This window comes from Lipophrys pholis, assembly GCF_963383615.2.
Source record: "Lipophrys pholis genome assembly, chromosome: 7".
Classification (NCBI taxonomy): Eukaryota; Metazoa; Chordata; class Actinopteri; order Blenniiformes; family Blenniidae; genus Lipophrys; species Lipophrys pholis.
In genome coordinates, this window is record NC_137638.1 from 2,987,796 (window position 1) to 3,002,280 (window position 14,485).

The 14,485-nt window shown below is 44.5% G+C and overlaps 1 protein-coding gene across 1 annotated transcript in view; it reads right to left on the reverse strand.

Annotated features, from left to right (window-relative positions):
- The window catches only part of antxr2a (ANTXR cell adhesion molecule 2a), a 73,849-nt gene that overhangs the window by 23,635 nt on the left and 35,729 nt on the right, over nucleotides 1-14,485 (reverse strand). The window contains exons 14-16 of the mRNA XM_080466591.1: nucleotides 13,823-13,912; nucleotides 11,381-11,551; nucleotides 10,726-10,806 (exon numbers count right to left, since the gene is read on the reverse strand). Of these exons, the coding sequence (XP_080322717.1) occupies nucleotides 10,726-10,806; nucleotides 11,381-11,551; nucleotides 13,823-13,912 (342 nt within the window). The remainder of the gene's footprint in view (nucleotides 1-10,725; nucleotides 10,807-11,380; nucleotides 11,552-13,822; nucleotides 13,913-14,485) is intronic.

Here is a 14,485-nt window from a genome sequence, read left to right on the forward strand (position 1 = left end):
CTAATAATCACAGTATGTTTTGCTTCCGTTATCAAACGTTTTATCTTTTGAAGTGTTTGCCTCTTTTTTTTTCCCTGTGAAACTTGTTGTATTTACAGCAGCCGTGTCAAACTCTCCTCATTACAATGAGAGTCGAACCAGGAAGTTAACGCCATAATAATCTAGAAATGATTAAAACACTTTGCTTTACTGCAAAGGCGTACAAATACATAAACAAATTTTTTTTTTTTTTGCAAAGAGTCAAATTTAAATAGAATCTCATTTTAGCGAAACTGCAGAATTTGCAGATGTGACAAGTGAATAAAACGTGTTTTTTTTCCCCCTTTTTAAAATGTCTAAAAATGTAAACCTCACCTTCTGCAGCAACATGTGAGAACGTCTGATGATTTCAGGGCCTTTCAACACGTTTTAACTGATCCACAGTAAGCGTCTTCAAATTCGTCTGATAACCAGAGGGCTCCACTAACTACAGTTGCTTTTAAACAAAAACTAAAAACCTACTTTTTTAAAAAAAAAAAAAAGCCTGCTCTTAATTGTGTTTCATGTGTTTCACCACTTTAACTGTTTTTCTTTCTTTGACTTACTTTTTAAAAAATGTTCCAGGAGCACTTTGAGTTGTTTAAATGTAAAGTGCGTTACAAATAAAATTAATAATCATAATTATTATTATAACTGCTACTCTCCTTTCACATTTGAACCGATACGGTACCGATACCTGGGACTCAATACCAGTACTCACCGATATCAATTTCTGGTACTTTCGTGTGCTTTTAGTTGTTAATAAATGTAAATTTGTTTGATAATAACATCAGGAAATTTAAAATTTATCTTACTCAATATATAAACTTTAACCAAATATATCAAGACAACATCCAGCCGTTTGTATTGAAACGTCGCAGTTGTTTCACAAATTTCTTACAACTACTCGGTGTATTTTCTTAACAATACACAAATTAAAACCCGGCTCCTGTAACTCCTATTGCTTTGCCCTCTGGAAATGTCGTGATGGCCGATATGAGGCTGGCGACAATTGTGCACCCTTCACCCTCTTGGTTTAGGGACGGAGACATGGTACCGTTTGATTTTACGTGAATCGGGACTCGGTTGTACCGACGTAATTCGGTCGGTACCTATAAAAGGACCGAACTCGGTTCCCATCCCTACCGCTTAATTCATAAGTTACTTCTGTTAACTTGTCTTTTGTGATTTTCCCTCGTTGTTTTAGCCCTCACATGACTGCCGCCCCCCGATTTAACCCCCGAGTGTGTTTGTGTTCAGTTCACCGAGAAATGAGTGTAAATGCTGCAACACTTGAATGAGAGTCGCTCGCTCTAGCTGAAGATCACACTGTCATTAAGGTTAATAAGCTGTTTTATAAACTATCGTCATTAACACCAGATACATTCGTTATAATGAAGAATGACATATTGATGAAACACGTGGCGTGCTGGCATCCCCGTCGCAGATGGCGCACGGAGAGAGGAAGAGGTGAGACAAACCAGACCAAGAGGACGCAAAAAACAAAGTCATGAAGAAACGATCCAAGAAGGACCCCAAATACCCCCCCCCTGAAAAACAAACCGAGCAAAGACATCCACATCTGGAAGCTCTTCCATGTTTTCAATTAGCTCCGATGGTGCTTTGCCAACTATTGTCACGTCTTCATCTCTTTCTGTTGCTGAATTATGCAGGCCTGTAATTTATTCATGTGAGCCTGCAGTTGTGAGAATGGAAAGAAGGAATGTGAACGTTCCAACGACGACCTTAAAGAAGACATCTGTTCACATCGCAACACGTACGGGAAACAAGTCTCACCCACACCGTTTCCCACATGTGATGGTCCCGACTGCGCCGCGTTCACCTAAATGAATGAATTAACAAAACCTCCCCGAAGTCCACGTCTGAGGACCAACCACGGAAAAGTCCACAAACGAAAGACTCAAAATAAACCAAGTTTACGAGAGAAAATCCCAGCTTTTGTGAAGCCCGGTAGACGAAACTCGTCTTCAGACAGCTGTTGAAGCCACGGTTTACAATGAGGGAGCTCATTAGTATGAGCAAGCCCATGTTAGAAAACGGCATCGGCCCAGCAGTGAAGGAGTTAACGAGGCGGCGCCGGTAATTAAATGAGTAGTGACCCTTTCACAACTGGTGAGAGGGATGATGCTAATTCGCTAAAATGGTCACTAGAAGCTGGATAAAGTAGACCCGGAGCGAGCTAATCAGCCCATATTCAGCCGCATCAGTCATCGGTACGAAGTTACTGTTACTGAGATCGGCTCGTACTGGACTCCTCTGTCACGCTCTGACACGGGTAAATAAAAGAGACAAGCACTTAGCATATATTACTATTAACAAATGAGAGAAGAAGCTCCGGGATCTTTACCAAAGTCCATCAAACGCCAGAGACGGTGTAAACCCTCTCTGTCCGGGGTCCTTTAAATACAGGCTCGCGGAAACTCAAAGTTACTGCAGAATCACTGATTCTGTTGAATATTTATTACACAATGAGTTTAACATTTAAATGTGTTTTGAGTTTGAACGAGTGGATAGAAGAGGGGGGGGTGTAGATCTGTGTTCAGGCTGATGGAGGCTGAGAGGCACATGTTTACATGTTTATTCATATTCTACGTCTGCTATCAAACGCAAATATTTTAGAGCGAATCGTACGACATGGAGCTTCATGACAGAGCCTTTCACTACACATTAGCCAGAACCGCCACGGCGGTACATTTATGTATACAAAATATGATCGGGCTAATTGAATATTCACTGTGAACATATTCCCTGCATAACATGACTCCCCGTTTCCATCTTTTTAAAAATTCAAATCGATAGGAAGAGGAGAACATCAGAATACATTACCGAGTGTGCGCGCCCTCGCACCCCTCCTCCAATCTCCTCTTTATGTCTGTCAGGAGGAGGAGGAGGAGGAGGAGGAGGAGGAGGAGGAGGAGGAGGAGGAGGGCAAAGTGCACGCGACAGAGTCGGCCTCGGCAAAGCTGACATTAACAATAATGTAATTTAATTAAAGCCAAGATCCCAGCGGTCCTCGCCAAACGACAGGCTTTGATTTTAATAGGTGATGAAGAAAAAGACCCGGCCACTCCGCCGCGGCCCCAGCCCGTCTGAGGGGCACCGGGGAAGAGGCACCGGCAGGGCATCAGTTCACATCGGATCAGCCGGGGAGAGGGGAGGCATGGTGGGAGAGGGTGCAGGTACCAGCCCCGGCCACCCCGACAGAGTCTATCACCCCCCCCCCCCCCACACACACACACACACACACACACACACACACACACACACACACACACACCAACACACCAACATCCAGAGCAACAACACACAGCACAATCACCCAGAGCAAAAAAACAAGAAAAAACCCATAAAGACCAAAACACAATATCTAATTATTAGGAAAGCTTTCACAATGACAACTAAAGGAAAACAAGAGCTTATACAGATCTTATCAGACGAGAGTCACAATCTTCACTCCCATTTAATTTTATCAAATCTGGAAGGATATTAAAAATATCAAACAGCTTGTTTTCTGCTCTTTCCATGTTTGGAGACGGCAGAATAACGGACAAACAACAGCAGGAGATTTAGAATTATTACGGCTACAAATATGTTGTTATCCTTAGTTTTTACCTATGAAATAAGTCTGAGAGAGAGAGCAGGTTAAAATACAAAACCAAACCCATAATAATAAATCATCATCGTCATCATCATCATCATCATCATCATTATTATTAAAATATTAGTCTAATAAAAAAATCTGTTTATTTTAAAACAAAAAGCTTTTTTCCCACACCATGCTGCTTGTCAGTTTTCTCAGTTACCAGCAGAGACCATTAGCTTTGTTTTTATTGGTCCAACATTCAGACAGGGGGACACATGGGGGGGGGGGTCCTCTCATTGGTAATCCTGTTACCAGCCGGGTCGCGGAAATGGATGATGATTTGGGGGGGGGGGGGATTAACATGGGGGTCATTATCAAATTTACAACCAGTCATACAGACATCTGCCCTACTTTTCCTCGGTTAATGTAAAAAGAGCTAATCTGGTTAAGAGAGCGCCGGCCTGCAAATCAGCTCCAGAGTTAAAGCTGTCACTTCTCCTGTCGGAGGTGCAGACGGAGGAGGGGGGAGGAAGGGGGGGAGGAAGGGGGAGAACAGGGGAGGCTGAAGGAGAAGGGGGAAAGTGGCGGGAGGATGGAGAAGAGATGGGGAGGCCGGGGAAGGAAGTGGGGAGGCTGAGGGAGGCTGGTGGAAATCGAGGAGGCTGACAGAGAAGAGGGGGGGGGGGAGGAAGGAGAAGAGGGAGAATGGGGGAAGAAGGGGGAGAAAAGGGGAGTTTGAGAAGGCAGAGAAGAGGGGAAGTATGGGAAGAAGAGGGAGAAGGGGTGAGTTATGGGGAGAAGGGGGAGATGGGAGAAAGTCCGATGTATTTAGTACTGGTGGTACTAAGAAGGTGCTAACAATACACACACACACACACACACACACACACACACACACACACACACACACACACACACACACACACACACACACACACACACACACACACCCAGGTGAAGTGTGTGTCCCCTCGCACGCGGCTTCATTATTCTCCAGTGATGGTGCTAATGAGGAAATCCCATGCTCTGTGATCTGAGGGTGTTTCAGCTTAATGTCATTTACCAGGTTGTTTACTTCCCATCAAAGTGATCTCCTGCGAAATGAAGTGTCGCGTTAGTTGCTGTGCCGAGACGAACATGTTTGTCTGCGTTCGGCGGGAGGAGGACGTCGTGTCACGGTGGAAACCACTTGTTCACTTTAAACCCTCGCCGCTCAGCCTCGCGTCCCGACTCCAGACCCACCGTGCCCGCCGTGCGCTCGTGTCGGGGAAAAGAACAACGCGAGAGGATGCGTGCATGTTTCCAACAAGAGCAAATGTTTGGTCATCTTATCGTGAGCTTGGGAGGAGAAAACATGGCACACATTCTTTATGTTCACGCCTGATCAAACAGTGCGCTGAATAAATTATTGTGGGATATTTTTTGACGATCATCCAGTTTTACAGTCTCCTTGGATGTGTTCTTCACAGCTTGTTTTCTTTTATTTATCTATTTTTTTTTTTTTTTCATTTTCCCACTCGTTGTGTTATCTAAATGGGTCATTGTGTATCTCCCTGTATATCTGAACCAGCCTGTCCAGACTCCAGATAGGCTGGCTTCCCTCTGCTGGACCCTTTCCATCTGACCAGCTTGCCCAGTACATACTGAAGTACCAGTGCAACCAGTATGTCAGTCAGTTTACTGCTGGTCCTCTGCTCTGGCTCCAGACCAACATGGAAATGTGATTCAGTGGTGGTGGTGTAGTGTATGAGCTTTATCCCGCGTCCTCCTGGTGAAACGCCAGCGTCCATCCAGCTGCTTTCACCAGATCAGGGACGAACTCTACATACCTTCAAACACCAACAAGGACATTTATTATTATTATTATTGTTAATAATCTATTTTTTTTATGTATTTGTTCATTTTAAATGTAATTCATTTATAAAACTCCAGTAACAACAGAACCATCTGTTCCACATGAGCAGGAGGAAAAAGGAAAAGCGGAGGAGACCTGTGACAGAGGAGACGGAGAGCTTCTGCTGCTCCGGGACAAAGTCACAGGATAATCCGCCAGGAACAAATATGCTGCTGGTAAAACGAGATTCCCCAAACCAGCATCACTCGTTTCAGCAGACACACAAATTCGGTGCGATGCAACAACAGGAACTGTGTTGGTGCTTCAGTTAAGAAAAAAAATAGAAAAGTCTAATAGGTTTGTGAAGCTTGTATTTGTGGATGTTGTATTTGTGGTACTTGAGTTTGTGACAGTTGTTGTATTTGTAGAGGTTGTATTTGTGGCGGTTGTTGTATTTGTGGATGTTGTTGTATTTGTGGATGTTGTTGTATTTGTGGTTGTTGTATTTGTGGTACTTGTTGTATTTGTGGATGTTGTATTTGTGGATGTTGTATTTGTGGTACTTGTTGTATTTGTGGATGTTGTATTTGTGGCACTTGTTGTATTTGTGGATGTTGTATTTGTGGATGTTGTATTTGTGGCACTTGTTGTATTTGTGGATGTTGTATTTGTGGATGTTGTTGTATTTGTGGCATTTGTTGTATTTGTGGTTGTTGTATTTGTGGTACTTGTTGTATTTGTGGATGTTGTATTTGTGGATGTTGTATTTGTGGTACTTGTTGTATTTGTGAATGTTGTATTTGTGGTACTTGTTGTATTTGTGGTACTTGTTGTATTTGTGGCACTTGTTGTATTTGTGGATGTTGTATTTGTGGCACTTGTTGTATTTGTGGATGTTGTATTTGTGGATGTTGTATTTGTGGTACTTGTTGTATTTGTGGATGTTGTATTTGTGGTACGTGTTGTATTTGTGAATGTTGTATTTGTGGCACTTGTTGTATTTGTGGATGTTGTATTTGTGGATGTTGTATTTGTGGTACTTGTTGTATTTGTGGATGTTGTATTTGTGGTACGTGTTGTATTTGTGAATGTTGTATTTGTGGCACTTGTTGTATTTGTGGATGTTGTATTTGTGGCGGTTATTGTATTTGTGGTGCTTGTTGTATTTGTGGCCCTAGGTGTATTTGCGGCGCTTGTAGTATTTGTGGTGCTTGTTGTATTTGTGACATTTATTGTATTTGTGGTGCTTGTTGTATTTCTGACAGCAGTGATAACATCTGTGTGAACGGTTGAAGTTTGAGAAGACACTCGGGTCTAAATATATATAAGTAGATAGATATGAAAAATATTTCAATACTTCACTGTGGTATTCAACACTTTAAAAACGAGCTCATTATTGTCAGCGGAGGCAGTGAACCTCAAATCATACTTCACATCGGGATGAAATCACACAATAAGCTGCAGACAAAAGAATTCGTTTCTTTAGGATCCCATTTGTTTCCACACAGTGATCATATTCTGACTTCCTATCAAGACACCGCCGCCCCGTTTACACGACAACGCTGCAAGCGTTCGATTCCCACCTCCACCTGTCCATATGTGTCCTTGAGCAAGACACTGAGGCCCAAATTGTTCCCAATGGATTGACGGCCCCCGTCACGGCAGCAGCCCCCATTGATGTGTGAATGTGACTAACCATGTAAAGCGCTCTGGGACGGCTCACGCAGTTGAAAAGTTCCATATAAGTAAAATTAATTTATCACTGAAATGTTCTGGAATTGAGGCACTGCTTCTCCGTGTCCTCTACTCAACCGTCAAGGCGTCAATCCGCTCACTTACACTTTTAATCCACAATTTAATCCGCACGCACGCAGGCACGGTTTGGATATCGTAGAAGTTTAAGTTTAGAAGAGTGTGAGGTGCAACAGGGTGAGACAGGGGGAGTGTAAACACGCTGCACCTCTCCACAAAGAGCCGCAGTGAGTATCAGAGTGAGGCCAGGCCCTGTTCCTGCCTGTTCCTGCCTGTTCCTGCCTGTTCCTGCCTCTCCTGCCACCTCCTCTACCTGCTGTCCCCAGATGATCCTGCAGAACTTGGCGGCAGATGTTGCGATGCTAAGTTGGCTCTGAAGTGCCTCCCCTGCTCCCTCGTCTCACCGACAACACAGTCAAACCACATTAGATCTCTTTATTTGTGCCTGGGGCGAGTTCGGCACTGCAGCTGTGTCCACCCCCGCTCTACCTTTGGTGTCGGAGGCCCTCAGGCACTAAATGTGAGACCACAAAAAAAAAAAAAAAAAAAAAAACTGTTTCACTTTCATTTTCTGTCTCTCTTCTGCATCTGCTGACAATCCAGCGGTCAGGCTGCAGGCGGGGGGGGGGGGGGGGATGAGGAGCAGGGAGCGAGGAGGAGGAAGGGTGAGGAGGGGAGGAGGGAGGGAGGGAGGGAGGGAGGCACAGACACCAGGTTCCCTGTTTTAACAGATGTCTGTGACAACCTGCTTCCTTCCACCTGTACGAGTCCTGGTGACCCTGCGGATGGAGCCGCTGAAACATTCATGACCCGGGAGGTTTCCTGTCCGCCATCAAAGACATGCTCCTCCTCCTCCCCCATCCTCCCCCATCCTCCCCCTCCACCCTCCTCCCTCCTCAGTCCATGTGGTCTGCCATTCACACTGAACCTGCCAACAAACACTTGGTCGTGAATGTGTTTCAATGGAGGAGCAGCTAGAGGAAGAGCTGGTGGAGGAGCAGCTGGAGGAAGAGCTGGAGGAGGGGCAGCAGCTAGAGAAGCAGCTCTTGGAGGAACAGTAGGAAGAAGAGCTGGAGAAGCAGCAGCGAGAGGAGGAGCAGCTGGAGGAAGAGCTAGAAGAGGAAGGGTTGGAGGAGGAGCTGGAGGAGGAGCAGCTAGAGGAGGAACAGTAGGAAGAAGAGCTGGAGGAGCAGTGCTGGAACACTACACAAAAAGTCTAAGATGAGAGCAACACACACACACACACACACTAAACAAAAGACACGGTGAACTGTGACGCCACATTTCTGACCAATCAGCAGAGACCTGTTGCGATGAAGTCCCGCCCACCAGGTCGGCGTGAGTGTGTGCGAGTCTGACGACGGAGGAGACACGAGACGACGTAGAAGAACATGTGTGACCCTCTGAGGTCTGAATTACTGGACGTTTTGAAATGAAAACCGCTCCGTCCCTCCAGCTCAACGGACCCGCCAGGAGATTCTGTCCTGAACTAAATTGTAAAAGTGAGACAATAGATATTTTAGCGAAGTCATGTGAATATTTTCAGGAAGTACTGAAATATAACATGACATTCGTGGGTATTTTTAGGTGACTGAGATCACGCTGTGGAGTGTGTGATGACTTTAACTCCAAACACGCTGTGAGTCACCAGACGTGTTTCAACACGGCAAAACGAGCCGGACAATAATTTGCACCTGCCTCTGTACTCCTTGCTGTAAATACTTCTTCCCAGCTTTGACTTCAATATTCAATATCTTATCTTTCCTTACACAATATTTTTTTTAAATTCTCGTGTACTGTTGCCACACAGATCTCTGTAAACAATATTTCATCTTGACACCAGTCAGAAGGAGGAAACCAGCTTTTCCCGTCGGTTCCCATCATGTCCAGGACTTTTGATTGGCGGTCGATCGTCTGTCTTGGCTGGAGGAACAGTCGTGTTTTCAAATAAAAAAAAATTTTTTTGCCTCGGTGTGACAAGAACTGGGTGTCACTTCAGGAAAACAGGAGGAAAAGAAGTCCTGTTTGTTTCTATTGCAAAAACTGTCAAACTCATCTTAAATAACAGATTATTAATCTATAAACCGCCACAACTCAAAATGCTTTTCCCAACAAAATAATCAAAATGAACTTTACACCTACAGAACAGAACTGTACAAGCTATTTTCACTCTATAGTGGCCTCAAACTGCATGAAACAAAAATACTAATAACGTAAAAATAATTACGTTAAACATCAGAGAACTTCCGATTACAAGAGGACAGAAGTCATTTCTGCATGCAAAACAAACACGACCATAACAACTGCACGGATTACCGGAGATTATAATCTGTGTAAAGTCACACAAACTACAGAGCGTAACAAGCAGAAATCTAAGAAATGTTCAGAGGTAAATATTAACTGCGGTGTAATCACAATGCTTGTGCACGGGCGCGTGATGATGGACCAACTCCACCGATATCATGAGTACATGAAATAATTATCAATCTTCCTTTTGGAAAAATCCAGGAAACCTTCTTTCTCCACTAAAACTGGAAACATTTGTTTATGTATTTGTTTATTTTTTTGGGATAGCCCACTTAACAGAGTAAAGTTCACACCAGAGGTCTGCAACCTGAAGCTCTGCAGCCACATGTGGCTCCACAACCTAATGTAAAATGAAACCACGAGACCAATTAAAACCACTAAAGCAGATTAAATCTGAGCTGCAGTTTCAATAGACCTTCTGAGCTGTGCCTTCCTCATTTTAAAGATTAAATATGTTTTTGTGGCTCCAGATGAGTTTTAGGTGGTGTAAAGTGGTGAATAGGGATTTGAACCGATACGGTACCGATACCCTGGAATCGATACGTCGATACAGGATACCAATTTTCGGTACTTTTGTGCGTTTATGTGGTCATAAATATTTTTTCAATAATATATATTTTTTTTATTTAACATATTCATTTCTCAACATGTGAATGTAAATATATAAATAAATATATCAAAACAACATTCAACGGTTTGTATTGTAACATTTCAGCGGTTTCACAAATTTTGTAACTCCTATTCCGTTCCTTCCCCCTCTGGAAACATTGTGATGGTAGATCGGTAGATCTGTGACGGTAGATCTGAGGAATGTCAAATTGTGCACTCTTCAGCCTGAATAAGAATCTTGTGCTGCCTCAGATTAGAAGTATCCTGACGCTGGCCTGGGCACTTCACATCACAAATATTGCAGCGAGTGTAATCTGCATCACGTTATGAAAAGCGGAGCCTCTGGAGCGTTTTCTCTCCGCCATGCTTGCTTCTTTGTCTGAACCCGGAGTTAGGGACGTTGATACGCTCGTGTGCCAATGCTGTGTTCAAGACCGGCTCGGAAAATCACCAACTCTTCCCCTCACTCAGTCACAACGATGCATTTAGGTACCGAAATATGATAGCGTTTGATTTTACGTGAATCGGTACTCGGTAGTACCGAATTCGGTTCCCATCCCCTCGTGGTGAAAACAAGGTCTCCGCTCTACGGTTCACTCACCTTGTCCTCTGAAGTCGGACGCATGAGAGACACCCGGTCGTACTGCCGCCGAAACAGAGCCCACAGAGCGTCCAGACGTCCCTGAGGAGCAACACACAACACGACTTCATGACCGAGAGCTTTGAAGCTTCATTCACCACCTTCAAATCAGAAGATTAATAACTGGATGATTGTCTAAAAAGTGACTGAACGTTTTAAGGTGTTGATTCGGATGAAAACAACAATGAACAATATGTTTTTTTTACATTTAAAAAAAACCTTTTAGAATTAAAGAAAAGAATAATTTCTTATTGGAGTATTAAAAAAACTAATAATATGTTTTTTTGCAAGATTCTATTGCTAATTGTATCATGTTAGAATAAATATAAATAATTGTCAATTAGAAGCTTAAAAATCAACCAAATGGTACAAATTTCTTTCTGTAAATATATTTAAACATTTGTTTTATTACAGTACGTCATTTCATGTGTTATAAGATTCATTATGTGTTGAAAAATGAGAAAACGGTCCCTCGGAGCAGTTTTTAATCTGATCAAATCCAGTGTGCAGAAGCAGAAGTGTCATATTCATAAGTAACTCTGATGTTTACCACGACTGTATAATTCAGATAAATCCTGTGACGACGTCACCACGGTGACCGTCACGCGGGGCTCACCTTGATGGGAGTGTACCACTTGTTCTGGGAGTTGTGGGCGGCCGCGGGGGTCTTCGCTCTGGGCCGTTGGATCATGGGCTCCTCTACGTCCTCGGGTATGGACACGATGGCGTTCTTGGCCATCTCCAGACGAGCGCCTTCCTCAGTGGAGCCTTTCTCTCCCCATCGCACCTGAAGGACATCACAGGTTGAGCAGATCCATCAGATCCAGAGCGACACTGATGACAGCTTTGAAATCTGGTTCAAATTTGAAACGGCAGAAATAAACTGGGCTGCCGCAGAAGGCCGGAGGTGGATGTATTCTCAGTGATTGTGAGAGAGCTTGAGGATTTAAACACATTGAGATACTTTGAACTATTATGTCACAGTCAGACAGCTTTCTGAAGAGTGTGAAACAACACATGGATTTCTTCTCAACTCATAAAATACTGGTTTTGTTAAAGGAGTCATGTTATGCAGAATTCACTTTCTAGTGGTGTTCCAACAGTAATAATCATCTCCATACCTGGACTGACGCCCCAGAAGTGAAGACAGTCTGTCCTCTCTCTCCCTGGCTTGTCTCAGTTTTTAAAAAGTGTGTTGCTCCAACCAGCCAATCAGAAATCAAACCCTATATAGTGTCATCGGGGGTTTAGCCAATCCCAATCAAGGTAGGCTCCTCCCTTTGACTCCTCCCACAATTAGGCAGCTCTGCTCCGGCACATGGCACCACGAGAGGAAGTACTTCCTCCTCTTCCCAAGATGGGCATGTGTGGGCGGAGCCAGTCCAGCTCACACAAGACACAGCAGATTCTGAATGCAGCTCCTATGATCCAATATTCAAATGGGGGAGAATCAAGGAGAAGCTGGATTTGAGGCAATAAACTTTGGATACAACATTTCTGGACTAACGAGACCCTGAAAGTGTTGAAAAGCTGAATAATATGATCCTTTAAATGTTCTAAAGGTTTAAGAGTCCGGAGGGCAAATACCACATAATACATGTATGATCCTTCAAACATTGTGTATCTTTATGTGAGCTTCAAGTGGGGAGAGAGACTGAACGATAGAGAGACTGGACGATAGAGAGACTGGACGACAGAGAGACTGGACGATAGAGGGACTGGACGATAGACAGACTGAACGATAGAGAGACTGAGGGATAGAAGGACTGAACGATAGAGAGACTGAACGATAGAGAGACTGAGGGATAGAAGGACTGAACGATAGAGAGACTGAACGATAGAGAGACTGGACGATAGAGGGACTGGACGGTGTTAGGAAACTCTCACTGACTCCTCCTGTCAGCAGAGGGACAGAAGATGTTTCTGTTTATAAATCGCTGCACTTATGGAAGTTGAATACCAGGGCCGCAGTAAAAGGTGTACATGTGCTATCAGTGGATGTCTTACTTCATGGGATGATGAAGAGAAACACAAACTCTTAAACATCCTGCACAGCGTCCCAGTTTGTTCTTCTGTCATCACACTAACATATGGCACAATGTGTGTGTGTGTGTGTGTGTATGTGAAACAGCAGAGCTTGTGCGGTAGTTAAGCTGTTCTGTTTTTAATTGAATTCATCACATCTGTTGCAAGAAGGAGAGATAAAAAAAACACTGTCACATGAATGGGGAGAGGTGATTAATTAGCGACGCAGTTTTCATGCTGTAGGTTAAGCCGTGACAATACAGAACAGCTTTTCAGAATCATCTCTGGGATACATGCCTGGCCTGCCACATCATCAAGAAAAGAGAGGCCTGCCATGAATTAAAGATAAGTTGTCACCTCCACCGGCTCAATAATGGCTGCAGGAATTGGCAGCTGTGTTGCGGTGGAGGTGCCTTCTTCGGTGTGAACGTCTTGTGTTCGGAGCCAGCAGAGGAAAGGTTGATGTTCATTCCTCATCCGGAGGCTTCAGAGGCAAAGACAAGTCTGTCGCTGTGAATCAAGCCCGCTACGTGAGGAACATATCACAAATACGCATGGGACAAGAGGTAGGACCTCGCTGAGGATGCTGGGAAATCCCGGCAAAGCTCCCAGCGTCCTCCGGGCTGCGAAGCAGCAGGAGGTGCGCCTTTAAACCAGGAGTCCCCGAGGAGGAGCAGAACAAAGCGTCGGAGCTCTGGGAATGAGCGGCGGGGGGGGGAGCGTGATAAGTTTGCTCTGTGAGTCAGGTGCTCGTGTCGAGCTGGCAGCGGCACTCAATCTTTCATGGAGGCCGTGACTTGATCCAATCAGACCCCCGTGTCCAAGGACGAGATGGAAGAGCTGTCATGTCAGAGGCATCAGTCACCGGCTCCGTTTCCTCCTCCTCAAACTTCAAACTCTCACAAACACTGGACGTCAGCAGCTCTTTTCTGATGATGCACGCTGACATGATGACCCGTGTCAGATGTATGTCGCCTTGCTGCCTCACTTTGTCTACAGGACCCGCTTCAGGACCCGCTTCGGGGGCTCTCACCTCCATGCGTTTGATTCCTCCGGCTCCTCGTCCTCCGTAGTACGAGGCGTCCACGGTGGGCCACTTCTTCTTGGGCTGGGCCTCGGGCTCCTGGACGGGGAGAGAAACGGAGACGACGTCACATCAGTTCAGCCAACATGGGAAAAACATTATTATTATTAAAAAGCGAATATTTATTAACCTGAATATCCTGCTAAAAGGGAATTACTGTCATTATTTTTTTTTAGCTGTAGGGGTTTTTCACATTTGGACAGTCCCGGACTCGGTTCACTTGGGAGTAGGGGGAAAATAATTTCACCCCTTTATTGGTTCGGGTGGCGTTCACATTCATTTGAGAGCGGACTAAACCACCTGGAAAATGTCACGTAATTACAACAGCTGCTGGTTTGGGGGCGCTGTCGCTCGAAACAGACATTGAATGACATCAAACGGGCAACGTTCCAATTGAGGGACAACCGCCCTAAAAAGACAAACACTGACCAGAGCGTAAAGAAAGAAGGAACTCATTGATTGGTCCGGACCGAACGCGGAGGTCCCGCTGCTTTAGCTCGTGGTAGCTAGGCTAGCTAGCTCGTGGCTAATGGGTAGCCACAAACAACAGCTGCGTATAGTCTTCAGACCAAATATCAATGACTCGACGCCACGTCTGAACGCAAGATATTT